The 20957-nt window shown below is 40.8% G+C and overlaps 1 protein-coding gene across 7 annotated transcripts in view; it reads left to right on the forward strand.

Moving 5' to 3' along the window:
- The window catches only part of CPNE4 (copine 4), a 516611-nt gene that overhangs the window by 282077 nt on the left and 213577 nt on the right, over nt 1-20957 (forward strand). The window contains exon 1 of one of the 7 annotated variants that reach the window (XM_073900049.1): nt 19878-20014. The exons of 5 other annotated variants lie outside the window; for them this stretch is intronic. In XM_073900049.1, the coding sequence (XP_073756150.1) occupies nt 19922-20014 (93 nt within the window). In that variant the 5' untranslated portion in view covers nt 19878-19921. Of the gene's footprint in view, nt 1-19877; nt 20015-20957 lie in introns of those variants that run through there. One more of the 7 variants, XM_073900052.1, reaches the window with a different exon arrangement.

Below are 20957 nucleotides of genomic sequence, written 5' to 3' on the forward strand. Positions count from 1 at the left end.
TCGGTGCACACTTAATCTGAGTAGAGGGGAGATGGTCATAGTATATGATTATCTTTTCACTAAGATATTATGTGTTTTTAATATGAACTTTAGAAACTGTCATCTTCAGAACTGATCAAATCAAGAGTTCCTCTTACATACTACAAAGTATGACTTCCTTTGTTTGAAGTACTCATCTACTTAAGATTTTGAAGATGCTTAAGAGCATACTGAAAGGAAGAAATGAAGAGTGGCAGAAAGAGTGGTATTTTAAAGTCATTTAACCACTTCAGAGTATTTCCATGTCAATTATCTCATATCCTCTGTCACTCATTTATCACACAACTACTGGTATCCTCTCTGTGCCAGGATCACTGGCAGAGGCTCTTGGAGGTGGAGATTTCAAAAACTTGTCTCTGCCTCAAGAAACTGACAGCAGGCTTATGGTGTTGGTGCTAAGGTCCTTCTGTGTGCTCTGAACAAAGGAAAGCAAAACTTACAATGAAGCCATTTACATAAGGGAACAAGTCATCAGTGTTTGAAAGAGCTGGAATTTTGACCATGTCTCCTGGCTTATGTGAAAAGCCCAGCCGTTTTTAAAATAATGCATTTAGTAAGGGTTTCACCTGCCGTGTGGACTTAGAATGTTGATTTTTGAACCAATCATGACCCAGAAGAGAAATTTTAGAAGGAACATGCAAGAATTTTCAGTTGTGTGTTCTCATCTCAGTGAGTGTTTTCTTACTTCAACCTGAGTTTGGACTCCTCTGCATATCTTAACTGCAAACACTTAAAATTTAATTTTCCGGTCTTTTATGTAGAACACCCTGTACTTTGCTCTGCCATTAAGATCTGAGTGGCTTTTGCATGTTTATTATTCATTGGTTTCTTCGTTTTAGATATTCAGATGACTGGGGTAAATTTTGAAACTTTAACTCTGGTAAACACAAGATGGGGTACAGATTTATGACATTGTCTTCCTTATGGAAGGCGGGACAGAAATGTCTCTTCCAACAGGTTTTCTGCTCTTTTAGCATATTTGTTCCTGAAAATTATCCTCTTCTAGCCATATCCAGGCAGTTTATGTAAAAACTGGGGAAAATGTTCTTTGTGTTTGTTGTTCACTGCGGAATTTTGACTTTTTTGGTAGGAGTTGGACCAAAGTTTGACCCAATTTCATTTTATCCATACCTGGGTTAGCAGGCAGGGATAAACTGATTCAGAGGGAATTCTGTTCCTTCTTTCTCCCTACCTTAGACAAATGTCCAGCCAGACTCACTCATGCAACTTTCCGGGGACCCTGAGAAAACTGGTTTCCACCCTGGGCCAAGGTTCGTGTCTTTCTCTCCATTGCAGCCCTCCTCTAGCCTCTCATCCAACCATTTGACCTCAGGCTGTGCACTGAAGCCCTGGTTCCATAATTCTCCCCCTTGGACCTGAAAACAGGTTTAGCTTCTCTCATTTGCCCATCAGTGTTCCTCCCTGGGCACCGGTTTTATATGACCTTCAACTCAATAAGCTGCCGTACCATTTCACCCAGTTCCTGAGCAGAAAGTTAAGACAAGTAGGGGAAAAAGTAACTGTAGCTTACTATCTACAGTGTCTCCATATCCTAGGAATTTTCCCAGCTCTCCCACACACATCAATTGTGTGATAGATTTTCTGATCTATCACACAATAGAATTGGAACAATAGAGGGAACAGATAATATCTACCACTTATACATATCCTACTCTATGCCAGGAATTGTATTTTACCTGTATTTCTTGTCTAGTAGGGACTATAATCCCCATTTTCTAAATGAGGAAACTTAGGCTTAATATGACTTGCCCAATGCCACATCACTTGTAAGTGTCAGAATTTGAACCTTCCTCCAAATTCATACTCTGTCTGGAGTAGGCTGTGTGTCATAAAACCTGAACTAGAAATGCATTTCTGGGAGGGGCCCATGCTGGGGAGTGGGGCAGTAGGTATGCATGAAGTACATCATGCAAGAAGCTGGTCTTAGGGAGGTCTGGTGAAAGCAGCATGGTGTACCTAAAGGCAGAAGGTAGGAGTGGGCAATATGAGGAGCTCCAGTGGACAAGGGTGCCTTGTGAGAGACCTATCATTGGCTTGCAGGGAACAGTCCTGATGTTGGAGGTCAGGCCAGACTCTAATCCAGAGGACAAGGGCAAGATGAAGGCAGGCTCCCTATGCAAGGTGGAGAAAGCCACTGGAGAGCAAAACTCAGTCCTGGTCAACTGCATCAGAATCATAAAGAATCAGTGTGAATCCCCTTTCTGAAGACAAACCTATGAAATTCCCTCAACACACCATTGTTAAATAACAGCTTCAGTAAAGGGGTGTATTTCACCTCCAGGCCTGTTCAGGAGTTATCCATGTAGTTTCTTGCCCAAGGACATGTGCCAGTGCTTTTCATTCCACATCCTCATCATCCCTCTACCCACCTAAGAACCACTCTTGGTCTTAGAGGGTGCAGGATTCTCCTGGAAATGTGGAAAGGGTGTTGCCAATAAAGAGTGAGACCAATGGAATTGCACAAAATAGTGGGGTCCATATTGAGTCTCAGTGGCTGCTATTGATAAGACATCCTTCTCAGGGAGGATAGCCGCTATACCTCCTGATGAACAGTGATCTGTAGAATGGCACTGAGTCTGCTTCTACATCCCTTTTGACCTGTCTCTCCAATGTGATCTGTCCTCCAGTGGGACAACCCTTATCTACCTCTGGGGAGATCTTCCTGCTCTTCAGCTCATTCTCCCCAATTCTCCTGTTTATATTAAGGTTTGCTTTTGTGATTTGAAATTGCTAGACTCTTGAAACTGAAAATAATTTTCCTGAAATGCTGCTGGAAATGCAACATTTCCTGAAATGTTGCTGGTCCGAAGTTTCCTTAAAAACTCAAAGCTGAAGACATTTCATATTTTTCCTTTGTTTCTACAGTTATAGATCTACCTGAGGGCAGGGTGTGTTGAAAGCTCTTCCTGCTTTGTGAATTCTGGGAGAAGTTAGGAAGTCATTGTAGGGGAAAGACACATGCATTATTCTAGTATTACCTCCCCATGCAACCTTGCAGGAGTAAAAAGGACTTCCACATTAAAGATGCACCTTTACTGTGATGATGAACCCCTGCTTCAAGAAGATTAATGTGTGTGTTTTGGAATATATGTTGGGTGAGGCAGAGTCTGTAGGTGGGGTATAGTCCAATGGTTGTGCTCTGAGGATGGGAAGAACATGGCACCTCCAGTTAGGAAATACGAAAGTACAGCCACCTCTAGTACCTCCTTGCACTACTAGGGGACAGAAGTACCAGTAACCAATATAAAACTCAATAAACTATGCTGTCACTCTTTAATTCAATCTATACACTTGCTTCAGTGGACTTCTTAATGTTTGACAGGTCTCCCTAAATATCTGTGTAGCAGGTGGAGGATGAGGAGGGGAGTCGCTTTTTTCCTGAAGGAAAGTCCTTAATCAATTTCAGCTCCTGATGAACAAAAGGCCATTGTCCAAGAAGATGTGATAGAGGCAGTGTATTAGGTGAAGTGGCCCCGTTTTCAGTGGTTTGTGTAAAATATATTGGCTTTCGGAGATGCTGATTGCTTCCAGTCTAAGTGCTTTTGTGCAGCACTTTTCCAAAATTGGCATCTGCTTTATCTCTAGGGGTATTTCCCTCACTTGGCTTCAGTGCATCAATTCGAAGCTGACTAGAATGGTTTTGTCTGAAAGAAATTTCCCATCATCACATTCTCTTCTTATCCCTTGTGGGTGGCAATAAAATGCCAAGGTGACAAATGTTCAGCCAAGATGCCCTCAGCCTCCTTCCTCTCTGGTTGCAGTCTCTGGCTTCTTGAAGCTTCCATTCAGGGCTCTGGAAGGTCCTGAGGCAGTGGAAAGAACACAGACTCCCTCAATTGGAACCCTGGTCTGCCACTTGCTAACAGTGCAACTCAGAAAATTCCTTAAAATGTTTGAGTTTTGGCTTCCTGATCTGCGAGAAGGGAGACAATTTTATTGAAGGAGGTAGGATCACCTCCACTGATATCAGGTCCATGACAAATACATGAAGAGGCTGATGTGTGATCACCCAGCTAAGATGCATGATTGTTTGGGGAAGTTTATTGGAAAGCTAGTGAGCAGTTGTGATGGAGTGAGTCAGTGACAGGTCAGAAAGATACCCTGGGGTAAGATAGAGGGGAGAGAAGAGGCAAGCATCAAAAAGGGACATCCAGTCCTGGAGGAGAAGACCAGGGCCTGAGCCTACAAGTGTGGGTAACAATTTGTCTGCTGCCTCCCAGTTATCTACCTCTGGATCACATTTGTGCATGAGGGCCTAGGAAGCTCTGCAGCCTTGTTAGTCTGGCGCATGTACTGGGCATTCATTTTCATGATGTGCTTTGCTCACAAAAGGCCCTCCTATCAGCCTGTTCTGATCTTCTTCCAAACACAGAGAAGCCATGACATTTGCACTGTTTCCTTCACCTTTTAGTTCTGAAGTCTGACATTATGGATTGAGACAAATAAAGAAGAAAAAGGAAATAGGGAACCCTGAGCTCTCTTTCTTATCCAGCTGGAACATTTCCAGATTTTTTCCCTTAACTTACTCTCTGGCTTTGTGCAAGTTGCCAGGAGGAACTCTGATCCACAGAAAATAGAACCCAAAGATTCAGGGCTCTCAGGCCATTCCCATTTCTCATTTTTTACTAGTATCCCATATCACAAACCTAGAGAACTCAGCTTAGATCCTTCCAAAGAGGTATGCATTCAGTGGCATTTAAACTTTCCGAAGTGGTTAGAACACTTCCTCTCCGTTTCCTGCTTCCTCTTCTCCGTTCTTTTTCTGTAGCATCTCTTAGACACTTAAGATGTGTGAACTAAAATTTTACCCCACCAAAGATGGTTAACTTTTCTGGAACAAAAGAAAATGATCATAGAAACCTGTCTTGAGAATAATCAAAGGTTTTGAAGAACTTCTGCTCCGAGCTGTTTGCCACAGTACAAATTTTACTGCCCCTCACCCCCCAGTATCTTCTCCCCGTTCCTCAGTAGGACGCATGGCCATTTCACTCCTCATCAGGATCTTCCCTAGAAGTGAAAAATGAAAAAGGGAAAAGACAAAAGAAAAAAAGAAAAAAGAAGCTAAGTAGAAAACAAGTTGACTTAGCTTTTTAATCGCCCAAGGGAAAAGAGATCTAGATAAGAAAGAGGAAATTAGACTAGTTCAGTTAAAGCATGGTTTCTGAATTACCTTTGATTTCATCTTTCCTTCCTTTCTGCTCCATCCCTTATCAGCCAAAATAACTGAAGCAAGCTTTAGGCCAAGATTTTAAGAAAAATCCTCTTAAGAAGCAGAAGACAACTGCTAGTTTAAGAGTTGGCTTGAAGAAAAAAATCCATCTTAAAAGAGGCTGCATAGTGTGGTGCTATGGTTTTTTATTATAATCAGGAAAAACTTTTTAAGACCAATATCTAACTCTGAGCCTCTGTGTATTAGGAAGTGAGGTGGGGGGGTAGGCAGTGGAGGGCAGCGTGGGGTCTCTCCAGCTTAGCTTCCCCTTATTCTTGGTAGCAGCCCTTGAAGCACTGAAGAGGAGAATTCCCAGGGGCCGCCAGATCACATCACCTTGGTAATGTTGTGGGCTTTGTGGTCAGTCAGGCCTGGGTTTAAATCTCATCTCAGTCACTCTACCAACTAGAATACTTTTGACCACAAGTAATAGAGCACTCAACTATTTATTAATTACTATTATTAATGTTCCTCCAAACCCAGGCTCTTTCATCCTTTTGTGCCTCCTTCCAAAGCATGTTGGCTTTCACACTCAGGCTGGTTCTGCATTTTAGTAAGATGGTGGCCACAGCTCAAGACATATCCCCCCTCCACCTTTCTGTGTCCACAGAAAGAAAAGGGTTCTTTCTCCTTCCGTGAAGACTCTGCCTACTGGTTAAAACTGGAGTTCTATTAGCCAAAAAGAAGGGATGAATGACTATTGGGCAGGCAATTGAGTATCTGATAATCCTGAACCTGTTCCTTAACTGACAAATAGGGAAAACAAAACATATTTGACAAGATTGTTGTAAAGATCAACAAAAGGTGAAATCAGCAAGAAGCTCAGAAAAGATATTTAGGTGTTATCTTCCTTGTAAAGTTCTGAATTGGCTGGAAGATTAAATAAAGACTTGTGTCTTTGCACGTGAAATTCAATTGCCTCCTTCTTGTAAGATACAGGATCTTCTGCCATCAAAACTCCAATGAAGCCACTTACCCATCTCTTCAAAATAATAGATTCAAGTATGACTTCCTGAGAAACCAATGTATTAAGTCCAGTTCAGTTACAACCCGTAGTGAGTTGCTTGTTCAACAAAAACAAAACTGAAAGTTGGCCCACTATTCTGAGAGACAAAAATCAACCAGCGAAGAAGTAATTTTCATCTGATATGTGCATAATGCTGCTATCAAACCACATATTCTGATTTTAAGTTTACACAGTTATGTTCATCTTCCATATGTTATGAATTAAGAGACTTATCTTGAGAGACATTATGTTTTTCAGTTTCCTCAATTTATAGGACCACTCTTAGAAATGCTTTTTAGTCCTCTTTGGTTAAAAACTTGATAAATTTCTTGAAAGAACTAAAATTCCTACGCAATAAGAATTGTCCTTAAAGGGGCACTTGGGTGGCTCAGTCAGTTAAGCATACAACTCTTGATTTTGGTTCAGGTCATGATCTCAGGGTTGTGAGATCATGCCCCGTGTCAGGTTCCATGCTAGGCATGGAGCCTGCTTAAGATTCTCTCTCTCTCTCTCTCTCCTCCTCTACCTGTGCCCCTCCCCCCCAAAACAGAATTGTCCTGAAAAATTAAAAATGCAAAGTCACACTAACATTGTGTTACATGTTCTATCAATATTTCTTATTTCACTGAAAAAAAGTTCAAGAAATATTCAGCATAAACCATTATGTGTAGGGTACTTTCACTACTGGATGCCATCTTTTTTTAAGCAAAGATTTTATTCCCTTCTCCACTCCACCTCCCCATGATATCTCAGTGAGAGTATTTAGAAGTATTGAAACTTTTGAAGACACATTTGGGTATAAAATATCCCCAGTAGCTTAACTAGTAAATACTTAGAGGAAAGCTTTCCCTTTCTGTGCAACTGTAGAAAGCTGAAATACTTTACACACACATTTTGCACATTGAGATATAAAAGTGTTCACCCATGTAACTATTTGGAAAGTAGTTTGGCCATATGTTTATAAGCCAATAATTATGCTTCAGGGGATGATTTCCAATGAAATAACCCCCAAATATGAGAAATGTTGGGCACATATCTATTCATCATCCTGTTATTTTAAGGGCAGACATTTGGAAGCCGTTGAAATGTCCAACAATAGAAAATGGTTAGGTACGTTTTGGTTTAGCCACTTAATAGAATATTACATAGCTATTTAAAATATTTGTAAGGAGTCCTCATAACAAGTTGAAATGCTAACACTAGAACATGAATTAGAAAAACAGAATGCCAGATTTTATCATTATTAAAAGTCAAGAACCAAACACAATTCTTTGGATAGGGAATTTTACAGGATTGATGACATGAAATCTGTCAAAATGCTACAGTGACTGCATGTGCAGGATGGGATTGTTTTTTCCTTTACGTTTCAGTCTTTTCCAAACCTTCATTAATCATCATGTATTGTTTTATCATTTTAAGAACATTAATTTATACACTTATTAAAAGAATAAGTTTGTCCTTGCTGAAGCTAGCTAGAGAATCTTCCTTAAGATTCTATACATTTCTCTCTACAGATTAAAACGCTGGTTTAACAACCACATAGCCAATTGTCCTCCATCATACTGCCTCATTTAGCAGACTATGAGATCCCACATTGAGGGGAAAGTGATTTTGCCTACACTGGATTCTATGACATTCTGCAGTGCCTAATAAGTACTAGACACCCTATAAGGTGTTTAACTAACTCTAATCTACCCATGAGTTAGTTCAGTCCAGAAAATTCAGTATATTCTAAAAAGGTTTCAATAAATATTTGCATAATTGATCATTTATTAGTTCTCAAGGAATCTTATGATAGAGTTTGGGGGCATATCCTAAAGTTGTTGAGATGTATTTCTCAAAGATCAACCAATGCATTTCATTACCAGACACACCACAAACTTTTATTAATGGTGTTTATAGGCAGCACATCAGGCCAGGGGCAGCTCAGCCTTCAATAGGCAATGCTCACTGGGCAGCTCAGAGTTCAAGCTTTCTGCATGCACATCAATGATATAGGCCTACAAATCATTAGTTCTCAAAAGAAACAAAGTGTAAACAGGAACAAAATGGAAGGAATGTGCTAATATTAAGTCATACCCGGTAAGATCTGGGGTAGATAAACATCCCTCCCCACTGCACTCATTCCTTTTAATTGACAGGGCATTACCAAGCCATCTGTGTTTCACAAATCTGCATAGAAGGACCAGGTAACTTCACATCAATAACTTCAGTTTCAGGGAAAAATTATGGCATCTTGCATTTGTGACTCTCTGCTGAGTCTATGAGGGAAGAAGATACATCCAGTGATCCTGATGCTGTTGAGAAACTCTAAGTGGAATTTCCGTGCCCATGAGTAACATGGTGATGCTACCTCATAGCTCACGTAACTCTGTGGACACTGTCGGAGCTGCTACAACCACATTTACTGTGGCAAAACTCTTGAGATCTCACTCTTGTTAGTACCAATTAATATTTATAATAAAATTTATCCCATCCATTCATTCACATATGTGGAATTAATTCACATATATTCATATGTGGCATTTTGAAGATTTGTTGTTTCCTAAACAGTGAGTGTCTATTATGTGGCACACTCTGGGCTAGACCCTGAGGATGTAGCATTAAAGAAGTTACATATGCTTCTTATTTTTATGGAGCTTAAAACTTGGTGGAGCCAAAACTTTAACAAATAAGCATATAGAAATAAGGAATTATAATCAAGATAAAGGCTATGATGGTTCTAGCCATTGCTTTTAGCTATTACTTTCATAAATAAATTTTCCTGTGTTCTGTTTAGGTCAATAAAATGGAATATCTAACTTCTGAAAAGATACATGATCTCTCCATATTTTGCAGGTGGACAACTCTAGTATTTGTCTTGTGAGTGGTGTAGAGTCTTCAGCAGTTCAGACTCGGGGGTCCAGCTCATGACATTTAACTTAGGTAGCTAGGTCAGGGAGGTTTTCCAAGATGAGAACTATTGATGGCAAAGACACAAATTAAGCTGATCCTAAGCGGGGCAGAAATCTTCGGATATCAGCTTTAGAAATTGCTCTTCTAGACATATATATATATATATATATATATATACCAGCAGGTGGTCAAAAGCACTGGGTGGAGGACCTCAGCTCTCTTTAAGCTATACTTTCACTCCTGCCTCTAGATAATTACTCCATAATTTCCTGGGACTCCTCCAGGTGTCAGCCCTCAAGAATGAGATACATGCAAGGTAGTTCAATGCTGTCTGCCTTCCAGGATAGCCATTTGACCAACAGAAAAGTCCCCCATCTTGGCCACACCAAATGGTGGATGTCCTTAATGCTCCTGCTCTCCCCTTCAACTCTCTTCTTTTACTGCTCAAATAGGCACCAAGGAAATATTAGCAAGCCCACTGCATAAGCAAGTGCCTAACCAGCAGTCATATCTGTCTCTCCTTGCCAGCCCTGCCAGTCTCAAGGAGAGCTCTCCTACAGTAACTCTGCTCCACTGAACTTGTAGAATGAAGCTTTACCTCAAGTCACAACCCTCCCTATAAGCCAATCAGAGCAACTCCAGTGCTTTGCAAACTTCCCCTCCTTCTTTGCCAATTCTAAGTTTCTATCAGAGACAGTGATGATTAGGGATTTGGTTGTCTCCTCAGAGGGGGTGTCTGGCCCAGTTTACTCTTCTCTTTAAAATATGGGGAACTTAATATCTGTGTTCTCAGCTTGAGGTAATTCTAAGGCAAAAGGAAAGGCCCCATGAAAAATCCTTTCACATTTGAATATGTTAACACAATCAGAACACAACAATTGCTTGTAAATCTACATGGTGGCTGGTCAGTATACAAAACACATTTTATACTGTGAAAATAAACAAAACATTACATACATATAGAAATTGAATAAGTCGAAGTCATTCAAAGCTTAAGGTTCCTGCTTTGTTGTTGGAGTAAATGCATCATGAACTATGCAAATTCATCTTAAGTGTTTTGTGGCTCTGACCAGGAGTAGTTTAGCTCTGAGAATAAATTGAAGGTTTATCTCTGGCCCTATTTGGCAAAAAGAAAAAAAATGTAGCTAAGAGGAAATAGGCAAAGCTCATCTCATAATGCAATTGTAATTATTTGCCTTCTACAGAGTGCTGTTTATAAGATAGGACACACCCATCCATGGGTTAGCCTAGTGATGGATATTAAAGAGGGCACATATTGAATGGAGGTCCGGGTGTTATACGCAAACAATCATGGAACACTACATCAAAAACTAATGATGTAATGTATGTTGATTAACATAACATAATAAATTTTTAAAAAATGCAACAACATGGATGGAACGGGAGGGTATTATGCTGAGCAAAGTAAGTCAATCAGAGAAAGACATGTATCATATGACCTCACTGATACGAGGAATTCTTAATCTCAGGAAGCAAACTGAGGGTTGCTGGAGGGGTGGGGGGTGGGAGGGATGGGGTGGCTGGGTGATAGACGCTGGGGATGGTGTGGGCTATGGTGAGCGCTGTGAATTGTGTAAGACTGTTGAATCACAGACCTGTACATCTGAAACAAATAATACATTATATGTTTAAAAAAAAAAGGAGAAGAAGATAACAGGAGGGGAAGAATGAAGGGGGGGAATCGGTGGGGGATACAAACCATGAGAGACTATGGACTTGGAGAAACGAACTGAGGGTTCTAGAGGGGAGGGGAGTGGGGGGATGGGTTAGCCTGGTGATGGGTATTAAGGAGGGCACGTACTGCATGGAGCACTGGGTGTTATACGCAAACAGTGAATCATGGAACACCATCAAAAACTAATGATGTGGGGGCGGAGCAAGATGGCGGAGGAGTAGGAGACCTGGATTTCATCTGGTCTCAGGAATTCAGCTGAATGGGGATCAAACCATTCTGAACACCTACGAACTCAACAGGAGATTGAAGATAAGAATAGTAACAACACTCTGAACAGAAAAGCGACCACTTTCTGGAAGGTAGGACGTGCAGAGAAGTGAATCTGAGGCGATATTCGGGAGGAGAGATGGCGGGGGAGGGGGCCTCCGCAGGCCGCTTCTGGCAAGTGATAGAGCCGCGGAGCACAAAATCGGAACTTTTAGAAATCGGCTCCGCTGAGGGACGTCGCTGCAGTGGCTAAGCAGGGGGTGGAACCCTCGCGGGACAGTGTGGTCTCAGGACCCTCGGGGTCACAGAAAGACCGGGGGTGCCTAGGAGCGGCAGAGCTCCCAGGGATCAGAGCGGGGAAGACGGCTGCAGAGACGGAGCCGAGGCGTGGGCTCTCAGCTCGGGGTGGCCATAAACTGTGATCCGCGGCCCAGTCGGGCTACTGCTCCTCCAGCAGGGACCCAACAAGCGGCAGAGCTGGGGAGACTCCCCTTCCTGCCCTGGGAGGAGTGGCGCAGGAGCGCACCGCAGGGATCTTCTGGGTTTGGAGACTCCACATGGAGTCGGGTGCCAGAGATGGAAACGCTCAATCACAGGCTGGGTGAGCACGGAGTGCGGCCGGAGACCGGGGAGACGGGAGTGACTGCTTTTCTCTGGGGGCACACTGAGGACCGAGACCCCGAGTTCTCAGCTCCTTCGGGCGGAGATTGGGAGGCCACCATTTTCACCCTGGTCCTCCAAAGCTGTACCGAGAGCTTGCAGGGAACAAAAGCTCCTGAGAGCGAACCTGAGCAGCTTGCTTAGCCCGGACTGCAAGGGCAGGGCAATTCCGCCTCCAGCAAAGATGTTTGGGAACCACAGCAACAGGCCCCTCCCCCAGAAGATCAGCACAAACAGCCAGCAAGCCAAGACCAAGTTTACCGATCAAGGAGAACGGGAGAACTCCAGTGCTACGGGAATACTGCACATAGAATTCATGGCTTTTTTACCATAATTCATTAGTTTTTCAAAGTTAATTTTTTTAACTGTTTTTTTTTCAATTTTTCTTTTTCCCTTTTTCAAACAACATCTTACCAATCCCTTTTTTTAAAAAAAAACTTTTTATTTTTCATTTTTAGAGTCATATTTTTATCCCTTCATAGTAGTTACCCTTATTTTTGGCATATATATATAAGTTGTTCTCTCTTTAAAATTTTGAGATACAATTTCTTCTAATAGATCAAAATATACCCTAAATCACTAGTGTATGGCTTTGTTCTAGTCTCCTGCCTGATCACATTCTCTCCCTTTTTTTTTCTTTTTTCTTTTTCTTTTTAAATCTTCTTTCTTTTTAAAAACAACTTCTTATCAATTCCTTTTATAATTTTCATCTTTACAGTCATCTGCCATCCCTTCATTGTATCAACCCTTATTTTGTACATATATAAGTCTTTCTTCCTTTAAAATTTTAGCAGGCACTTTCTTCTAACAGACCAAAATACGCCCAAAAGCTAGTGTGTGGCACTGATCTATCCACTAGCCTGATCATATTTGATCATATTCTGTTTTTTTTTGTTTTGTTCTGTTTTTGTTTTTGTCTTTTCCCCCTTTTTTTTCTCTTCTTTCTTTCCCTTTCTTGTCCCCTGGTTTCAGGTCTTTTCTGATTTGTATAGAGTATATTTGCTGGAGATGTTGTTAACCTGTTAGCATTCTGTTGTCTCATTCATCTGTTCTCCTCTGGACAAAATGACAAGACGAAAAAAATCACCTCAGCAAAAAGAACAAGAGGTACTACGGTCTGCCAGGGACCTACTCAATACGGACATTAGTACGATGTCGGACCTAGAGTTCAGAATCATGACTTTAAAGATACTAGCTGGGCTTGAAAAAAGCATGGAAGTTATTAGAGAAACCCTTTCTGGAGAAATAAAAGAACTAAAATCTAACCAAGTCGAAATCAAAAAGGCTATTAATGAGGTGCAATCAAAAATGGGGGCACTAACTGCTAGGATAAATGAGGCAGAAGAGAGAATCAGCGATATAGAAGACCAAATGATGGAAAATAAAGAGGCTGAGAAAAAGAGAGAGAAACAACTGCAGGATCACGAGGGCAGAATTCGAGAGATAAGCGATATGATAAGACAAAACAACATTAGAATAATTGGGATCCCAGAAGAAGAAGAAAGAGAGAGAGGGGCAGAAGGTATATTGGAGCAAATAATAGCAGAGAACTCTCCTAATGTGAGGAAGGAAACAGGCATCAAAATCCAGGAGGCACAGAGAACCCCTCTCAAAATCAATAAAAATAGGTCAACACCCCGACATCTAATAGTAAAACTTACGAGTCTCAGAGACAAAGAGAAAATCCTGAAAGCAGCTCGGGAGAAGAGATATGTAACCTACAATGGTAGAAATATTAGATTGGCAACAGACCTATCCACAGAGACCTGGCAGGCCAGAAAGGACCTGCATGATACCTTCAGAACACTAAATGAGAAAAATATGCAGCCAAGAATACTATATCCAGCTCGGCTATCATTGAAAATAGAAGGAGAGAGAAAAAGCTTCCAGGACAAACAAAAACTAAAGGAATTTGCAAACACGAAACCAGCCCTACAAGAAATATTGAAAGGGGTCCTCTAAGCAAAAAGAGAGCCTAAAAGCAGCATAGATCAGAAAGGAACACAGACAATATACAGTCACAGTCACCTTACAGGCAATACAATGGCACTAAATTCATACCTTTCAATAGTTACCCTGAATGTAAATGGGCTCAATGCCCCAATCAAAAGACATAGGCTATCAGATTGGATTAAAAAACAAGACCCATCAATATGCTGTCTGCAAGAGACTCATTTTAGACCCAAAGACACCCCCAGATTGAAAGTGAGGGGGTGGAAAACCATTTACCATGCTAATGAACACCAAAAGAAAGCTGGGGTGGCAATCCTTATATCAGACAAATTAGATTTTAAAACAAAGACTGTAATAAGAGATGAAGAAGGACACTATATCCTACTTAAAGGATCTATCCAACAAGAAGATCTAACAATTGTAAATATCTATGCCCCTAACGTGGGAGCAGCCAATTATATAAGGCAATTAATAACAAAAGTGAAGAAACACATTGACAACAATACAATAATACTGGGGTACTTTAACACAACCCTAAGTGAAATGGACAGATCATCTAAGCAAAAGATCAACAAGGAAATAAAGACTTTAAATGAAACACTGGACCAAATGGACTTCACAGACATATTCAGAACATTCCATCCCAAAGCAACAGAATAAACATTCTTCCCTAGTGCCCATGGAACATTCTCCAGAATTGATCACATCCTAGGTCACAAATCAGGTCTCAAGCAGTACCAAAAGATTGGGATGATTCCCTGCATATTTTCAGACCACAATGCTTTGAAACTAGAACTCAATCACAAGAGGAAAGTCGGAAAGAACTCAAATACATGGAGGCTAAAGAGCATCCTACTAAAGAATGAATGGGTCAACCAGGAAATTAAAGAAGAATTAAAAAATTCATGGAAACCAATGAAAATGAAAACACAACTGTTCAAAGTCTTTGGGATACAGCAAAGGCAGTCCTAAGAGGAAAGTAGATAGCAATACAAGCCTTTCTCAAGAAACAAGAAAGGTCTCAAATACACAACCTAACCCTACACCTAAAGGAGCTAGAGAAAAAAACAGCAAATAAAGCCTAAACCCAGCAGGAGAAGAGAAATAATAAAGATCAGAGCAGAAATCAATGAACTAGAAACCAAAAGAACAGTAGAATAGATCAACGAAACTAGGAGCTGGTTCTTTGAAAGAATTAACAAGATTGATAAACCCCTGGCCAGACTTATCAAAAAGAAAACAGAAATGACCCAAATCAACAAAATCATGAATGAAAGAGGAGAGATCACAACCAACACCAAAGAAATACAAACAATTCTAAGAACATATTATGATCAACTCTATGCCAGCAAATTCGATAACCTGGAAGAAATGGGTGCATTCCTAGAGATGTATCAACTACCAAAATTGAACCAGGAAGAAATAGAAAACCTGAACAGACCTATAACCACTAAGGAAATTGAAGCAGTCATCAAAAATCTCCCAAGAAACAAAAGCCCAGGGCCAGATGGCTTCCCAGGGGAATTCTACCAAACATTTAAAGAAGAATTAATACCTATTCTCCTGAAACTGTTCCAAAAAATAGAAATGGAAGGAAAACTTCCAAACTCATTTTATGAGGCCACCATTACCTTGATCCCAAAACCAGACAAAGACCCCATCAAAAAGGAAAATTACAGACCAATATCCTTGATGAACATGGATGCAAAAATTCTCACCAAAATACTAGCCAATAGGATCCAACAGTACATTAAAAGGATTATTCATCATGACCAAGTGGGATTTATCCCTGGGCTGCAAGGCTGGTTCAACATCCGCAAATCAATCAACGTGATACAATACATTGACAAAAGAAAGAACAAGAATCATATGATCCTCTCAATAGATGCAGAGAAAGCATTTGACAAAGTACAGCATCCTTTCTTGATCAAAACTCTTCAGAGTATAGGGATAGAGGCTACATACCTCAATATCATAAAAGTCATCTGTGAAAAACCTACAGGGAATATCATTCTCAATGGGGAAAAGCTGAGAGCTTTTCCCCTAAGGTCAGGAACACGGCAGGGATGTCCACTATCACCACTGCTATTCAACATAGTATTAGAAGTCCTAGCCACAGCAATCAGACAACAAAAAGAAATCAAAGTCATCCAAATCGGCAAGGAGGAAGTCAAACTCTCACTCTTTGCAGATGATATGATACTGTATGTGGAAAACCTAAAAGACTCCACCCCAAAACTGCTAGAACTCATACAGGAATTCAGTCAAGTAGCAGGCTATAAAATCAATGCACAGAAATCAGTGGCGTTCCTATACACCAACAACAAGACAGAAGAGAGACAAATCAAGGAGTCGATCCCATTTACAATTGCACCCAAAACCATAAGATACCTAGGAATAAATTTAACCAAAGAGGCAAAGGATCTGTACTCAGAAAACTATAAAATACTCATGAAAGAATTTGAAGAAGATACAGAGAAATGGAAAAACGTTCCATGCTCATGGATTGGAAGAACAAACATTGTGAAGATGTCAGTGCTACCTAGAGCAATCTACACATTCAATGCAATCCCCATCAAAATACCATCCACCTTTTTCAAAGAAATGGAACAAATAATCCTAAAATTTGTATGGAACCAGAAGAGACCCCAAATAGCCAGAGGAATATTGAAAAAGAAAAGCAAAGATGGCGGCATCACAATTCCGGACTTCCAGCTCTATTACAAAGCTGTCATCATCAAGACAGTATGGTACTGGCACAAAAACAGACACATAGATCATTGGAACAGAATAGAGAGCCCAGAAATGGACCCTCAACTCTATGGTCAACTCATCTTTGACAAAGCAGGCAAGAATGTCCAATGGCAAAAAGACAGTCTCTTCAACAAATGTTGTTGGGAAAATTGGACAGCCACATGCAGAAGAATGAAACTGGACCATTTCCTTACACCACACACAAAAATAGACTCGAAATGGTTGAAAGACCTAAACGTGAGACAAGAGTCCATCAAAATCCTAAAGGAGAACACAGGCAGCAACCTCTTCGACCTCAGCCACAGCAACTTCTTCCTAGAAACATTGCCAAAGGCAAGGGAAGCCAGGGCAAAAATGAAGTATTGGGATTTCATCAAGATAAAAAGCTTTTGCACAGCAAAAGAAACAGTCCACAAAACCAAAAGACAACTGACAGAATGGGAGAAAATATTTGCAAATGACATATCAGATAAAGGGCTAGTATCCAAAATCTATAAAGAACTTATCAAACTCAACATCCAAAGAACAAATAATCCAATCAAGAAATGGGCAGAAGACATAAACAGACATTTTTCCAAAGAAGACATCCAAATGGCCAACAGACACTTGAAAAAGTGCTCAACATCGCTCGGCATCAGGGAAATCCAAATCAAAACCTCAATGAGATACCACCTCACACCCGTCAGAATGGCTAAAATTAACAAGTCCGGAAACGAGAGATGTTGGCGGGGATGTGGAGAAAGGGGAACCCTCCTACACTGTTGGTGGGAATGCAAGCTGGTGCAACCACTCTGGAAAACAGTATGGAGGTTCCTCAAACAGTTGAAAATAGAGCTACCATACGATCCAGCAATTGCACTACTGAGTATTTACCCCAAAGATACAAATGTAGGGACCCGAAGGGGTACGTGCACCCCAATGTTTATAGCAGCATTGTCCACAATAGCCAAACTATGGAAAGAGCCAAGATATCCATCGACAGATGAATGGATAAAGAAGAAGTGGTATATATACACAATGGAATATTATGCAGCCATCCAAAGGAATGAGATCTTGCCATTTGCAACGACGTGGATGGAACTGGAGGGTGTTATGCTGAGTGAAATAAGTCAATCAGAGAAAGACATGTATCATATGACCTCATTGATATGAGGAATTCTTAATCTCAGGAAACAAACTGAGTGTTGCTGGAGTGGTGGGGGGTGGGAGGGATGGGGTGGCTGGGTGATAGACATTGGGGAGGGTATGTGCTATGGTGAGTGCTGTGAATTGTACAAGACTGATGAATCACGGATCTTTACTTCTGAAACAAATAATGCAATATATGTTAAGAAAAAAAAAAGAAGAAGAAGATAGCAGGAGGGGAAGAATGAAGTGGAGTAAGTCAGAGGGGGAGATGGACCATGAGAGATGATGGACTCTGAAAAACAAACTGAGGATTCTAGAGGGGAGGGGGTGGGGGGATGGGTTAGCCTGGTGATGGGTATTAAAGAGGGCACATTCTGCGTGGAGCACTGTGTGTTATGCACAAACAATGAATCATGGAACACATCAAAAACTAATGATGTAATATATGGTGATTAATGTAACAATAAAAATTATTTAAAAAACTAATGATGTAATGTATGGTGATTAACATAATAAAAAAATAAAAATAAAAAATGCAAAAAATAAAAATAAATAAATAAACGGACACACAAAAAATTATTCACAGTCCAACTCAAAATAAAGGAGGGGAGAACTTGCTCTCCCCACCACCCATTAGCAGTAGCCAAATGGATTGCCCCTGCTGCCAGGTAAAGTCTCAGATCAGCAAGACTGGTCGTCCAGGGAGGAGGGGCAGGAGGAAGTGAACAGGTAAGACTATGGAGAGAGGCTTCTTAGATAGTCTTGTGAGCCCTGTGTGTCCTTTCTACTGTCCCATGACCACTTGCTGACAGCAGGATTTTATCCTCTGCTCCCTGACGAGACAGGTTATCATCACGGTGGTTTGGTAACCATTCCTCTCTGGGCATAATTCACATCAGGGCTCCTCAAAAACTCATCATAAGAAAAAGCTTGAATCTTTCCTTTTCAGTGCAGACCGATCAGCTATCCTGTCTACGAAAGTAACTATTAGATTTAACATATATATTCCACACAAGCACATCCCCTCATTTATAGATGGTCATGTCTCATGGTTTGTCAGACGAAGGGAACCTGGCACTTGAATTTTCTTCATATCTTTCCACAACTCTGAGAGAGACACCCACAAGTAGTGTTTCTCTATTTTTACTTGTGTAGCAAATTGATTTTAGAGGTCTCCAAACCCAATCCCTGAGCTTGCCTTCTGATGATAAATATTCAAAAGAGGATCATTGAAGTAAGTGTTATCTCACCTAACACTAGGGAATCCATAAGCACTGGAAAATTCCATGGGCAACTGGTTGTGGGTACTTCTCACAGCACTAATGTATGAACACAAGCCTGGACAAGCTCAAGGTTTATAGATGCTTGATCAAAAGCAACACACTCATGCCAGTGTACACCTAAAAAATATAACATAATAACAATTTATTCTGCCCAGTCATTAGGGTATGAAATATTCAGAATGTCTTTTTCTAGTATATATAAGATACAGAGAACTTAGGATTTCCCTTGTATAAGCAAATTGCTTTGGGAAGGATGGAGGTAGACTTTCTTTCTAACTGGACTAGTTTGGGACTTGAGTTTCTTTCCACGGGACTCATTCAGTATTCATGCACAATCTGGTTGCACTGCAGGAAAGTATGTCATTGAATTCATGGTGCAGCAGATGAAAAACAAGGCAAAATCATCCTTGACAGCAGAAGGAAATCAATTCTGTTTTTCCCAGGCCTTTCAACAGCTGATCAGAGGGAGCCATTCCCCATCCTGCTTATGATGAAGCTGTTCAGCAAACATCCCTCTGGACCATTTTGATTAAAGCCATTTTTGCCGACAGTGTTGGCTGAGTCTTAGCCAGTTCAAGGTCCTTTAAGTGCTACAATTTCTTAAAATTGAGAGATTCTATTTTATACCAAAACAGCACTGGCTGGAAAGAAAAGATCAACATGAAGGGCATTTACACAAAGGAGGATTTCTGATTCAATTTCTTTCCCCATGGATGGACTCATTCTGGGCTCAGGATATTACATTTATGATAGGATTTTTTTCAAGTCTCTCGTGTATCCAGTTTAGCTTGTCGAGTGGTCCATTTTTATTTCCACCTCTCCTTGCAAAGTGAGAAATTGGAATTCCTGGACTCTGACAGAATCCCTCCTTCCTGGCATCCTTAGTGACCTGGACAAGCCAGCGGAAGTCAGAATTAGGTTCTAGAATGAGTGGGTGCAAATGTTCCTCAAAACCAGCTCGTTTTTCTGCAGAAATGCTGGGAGCAGGAGAGGATTGAAACGTCCGATACATGCAAAATGACCTCAGCCTGATTACAACCATAAGCCTTAGCCTCCTTTTCCACCAAGCTGTGAGATTCCTGATATGCTGGGCCATAGCTACAGTAAGTTACTTTTCTTTCCCTATCTTTCCCTTCACCAGACCTGGGAGGAGAAACAAAGCAAGGGAGCAGAAAATCCTAAAACCCAAATAATCCACAAACTGGAGACTTGGGTTTTCAAATAAAATAGCAGGGTATAAGCTCTATTTGAAAAGGGTACTTGACTTTCCAGATACAGACACTCCAAATGTGTTTCTCCTAAAAACTGTGAAATCTGAGTGTGGGTGTTTAAGGAGAGGGGATTTGGAGAATTGAAAAGAAATTCTAGCTTACAGTTATCCTTTTGGGAGGCAGATTGGATCTGAAGCTCTTGTTTTGAAAAAATATTCACTGGGAAAGCAGGGAAAAATTGTGACTATGATTTTTTCTTTTCCCTTTCAATTCTGAGAAATTATGAACAATGTTCTCTCCTTGCCTAAAAGAGAAAGAGGTCATGATTGTCCCCCCAAGTCCCCTTTCAGTGCCCCAGCTATGCTGAAGGGAGCCAACTGGGCTGTTAGTATAAAAAAAAATCACTCACTGGACTCAGACAGGTCTAGCCCTTCATTATGGAGTCTTGCTTATTTTTTAACCAGTCTGAACTGGTTTTCTCTAGCTTTCCTTAAAGGTCTAGCTCTAAATATATGTCTCAGTATGGTTTATCATTGCTGGATAGAGTGTAAACCAAGCTGAGAAGTGATGGAGGTCTTTTATTAAATATCTAAATATATGTGAACACCACACAAACACACACACACATGCTGAGCACTTTCCACATAGTGCTTTTACTAGCACATAATCAGTTGTTATAGATAAGCTACTTTTGTTGAAGACAAAAACAGAGGAGGGAGGGAGGAGGGAGGGAGGAATGAAGGGAGGAAGGGAGGGAGGGAGGGGAGAGAGAGAAAGAAAGAAGAAAGAAGAAAGAAAGAAAGAAAGAAAGAAAGAAAGAAAGAAAGAAAGAAAG

The sequence above is a fragment of the Callorhinus ursinus genome, unplaced genomic scaffold, assembly GCF_003265705.2.
Source record: "Callorhinus ursinus isolate GAN/ISIS: 27379988/994484 unplaced genomic scaffold, GSC_fseal_2.0 scaffold1, whole genome shotgun sequence".
NCBI classification, from domain to species: domain Eukaryota; kingdom Metazoa; phylum Chordata; class Mammalia; order Carnivora; family Otariidae; genus Callorhinus; species Callorhinus ursinus.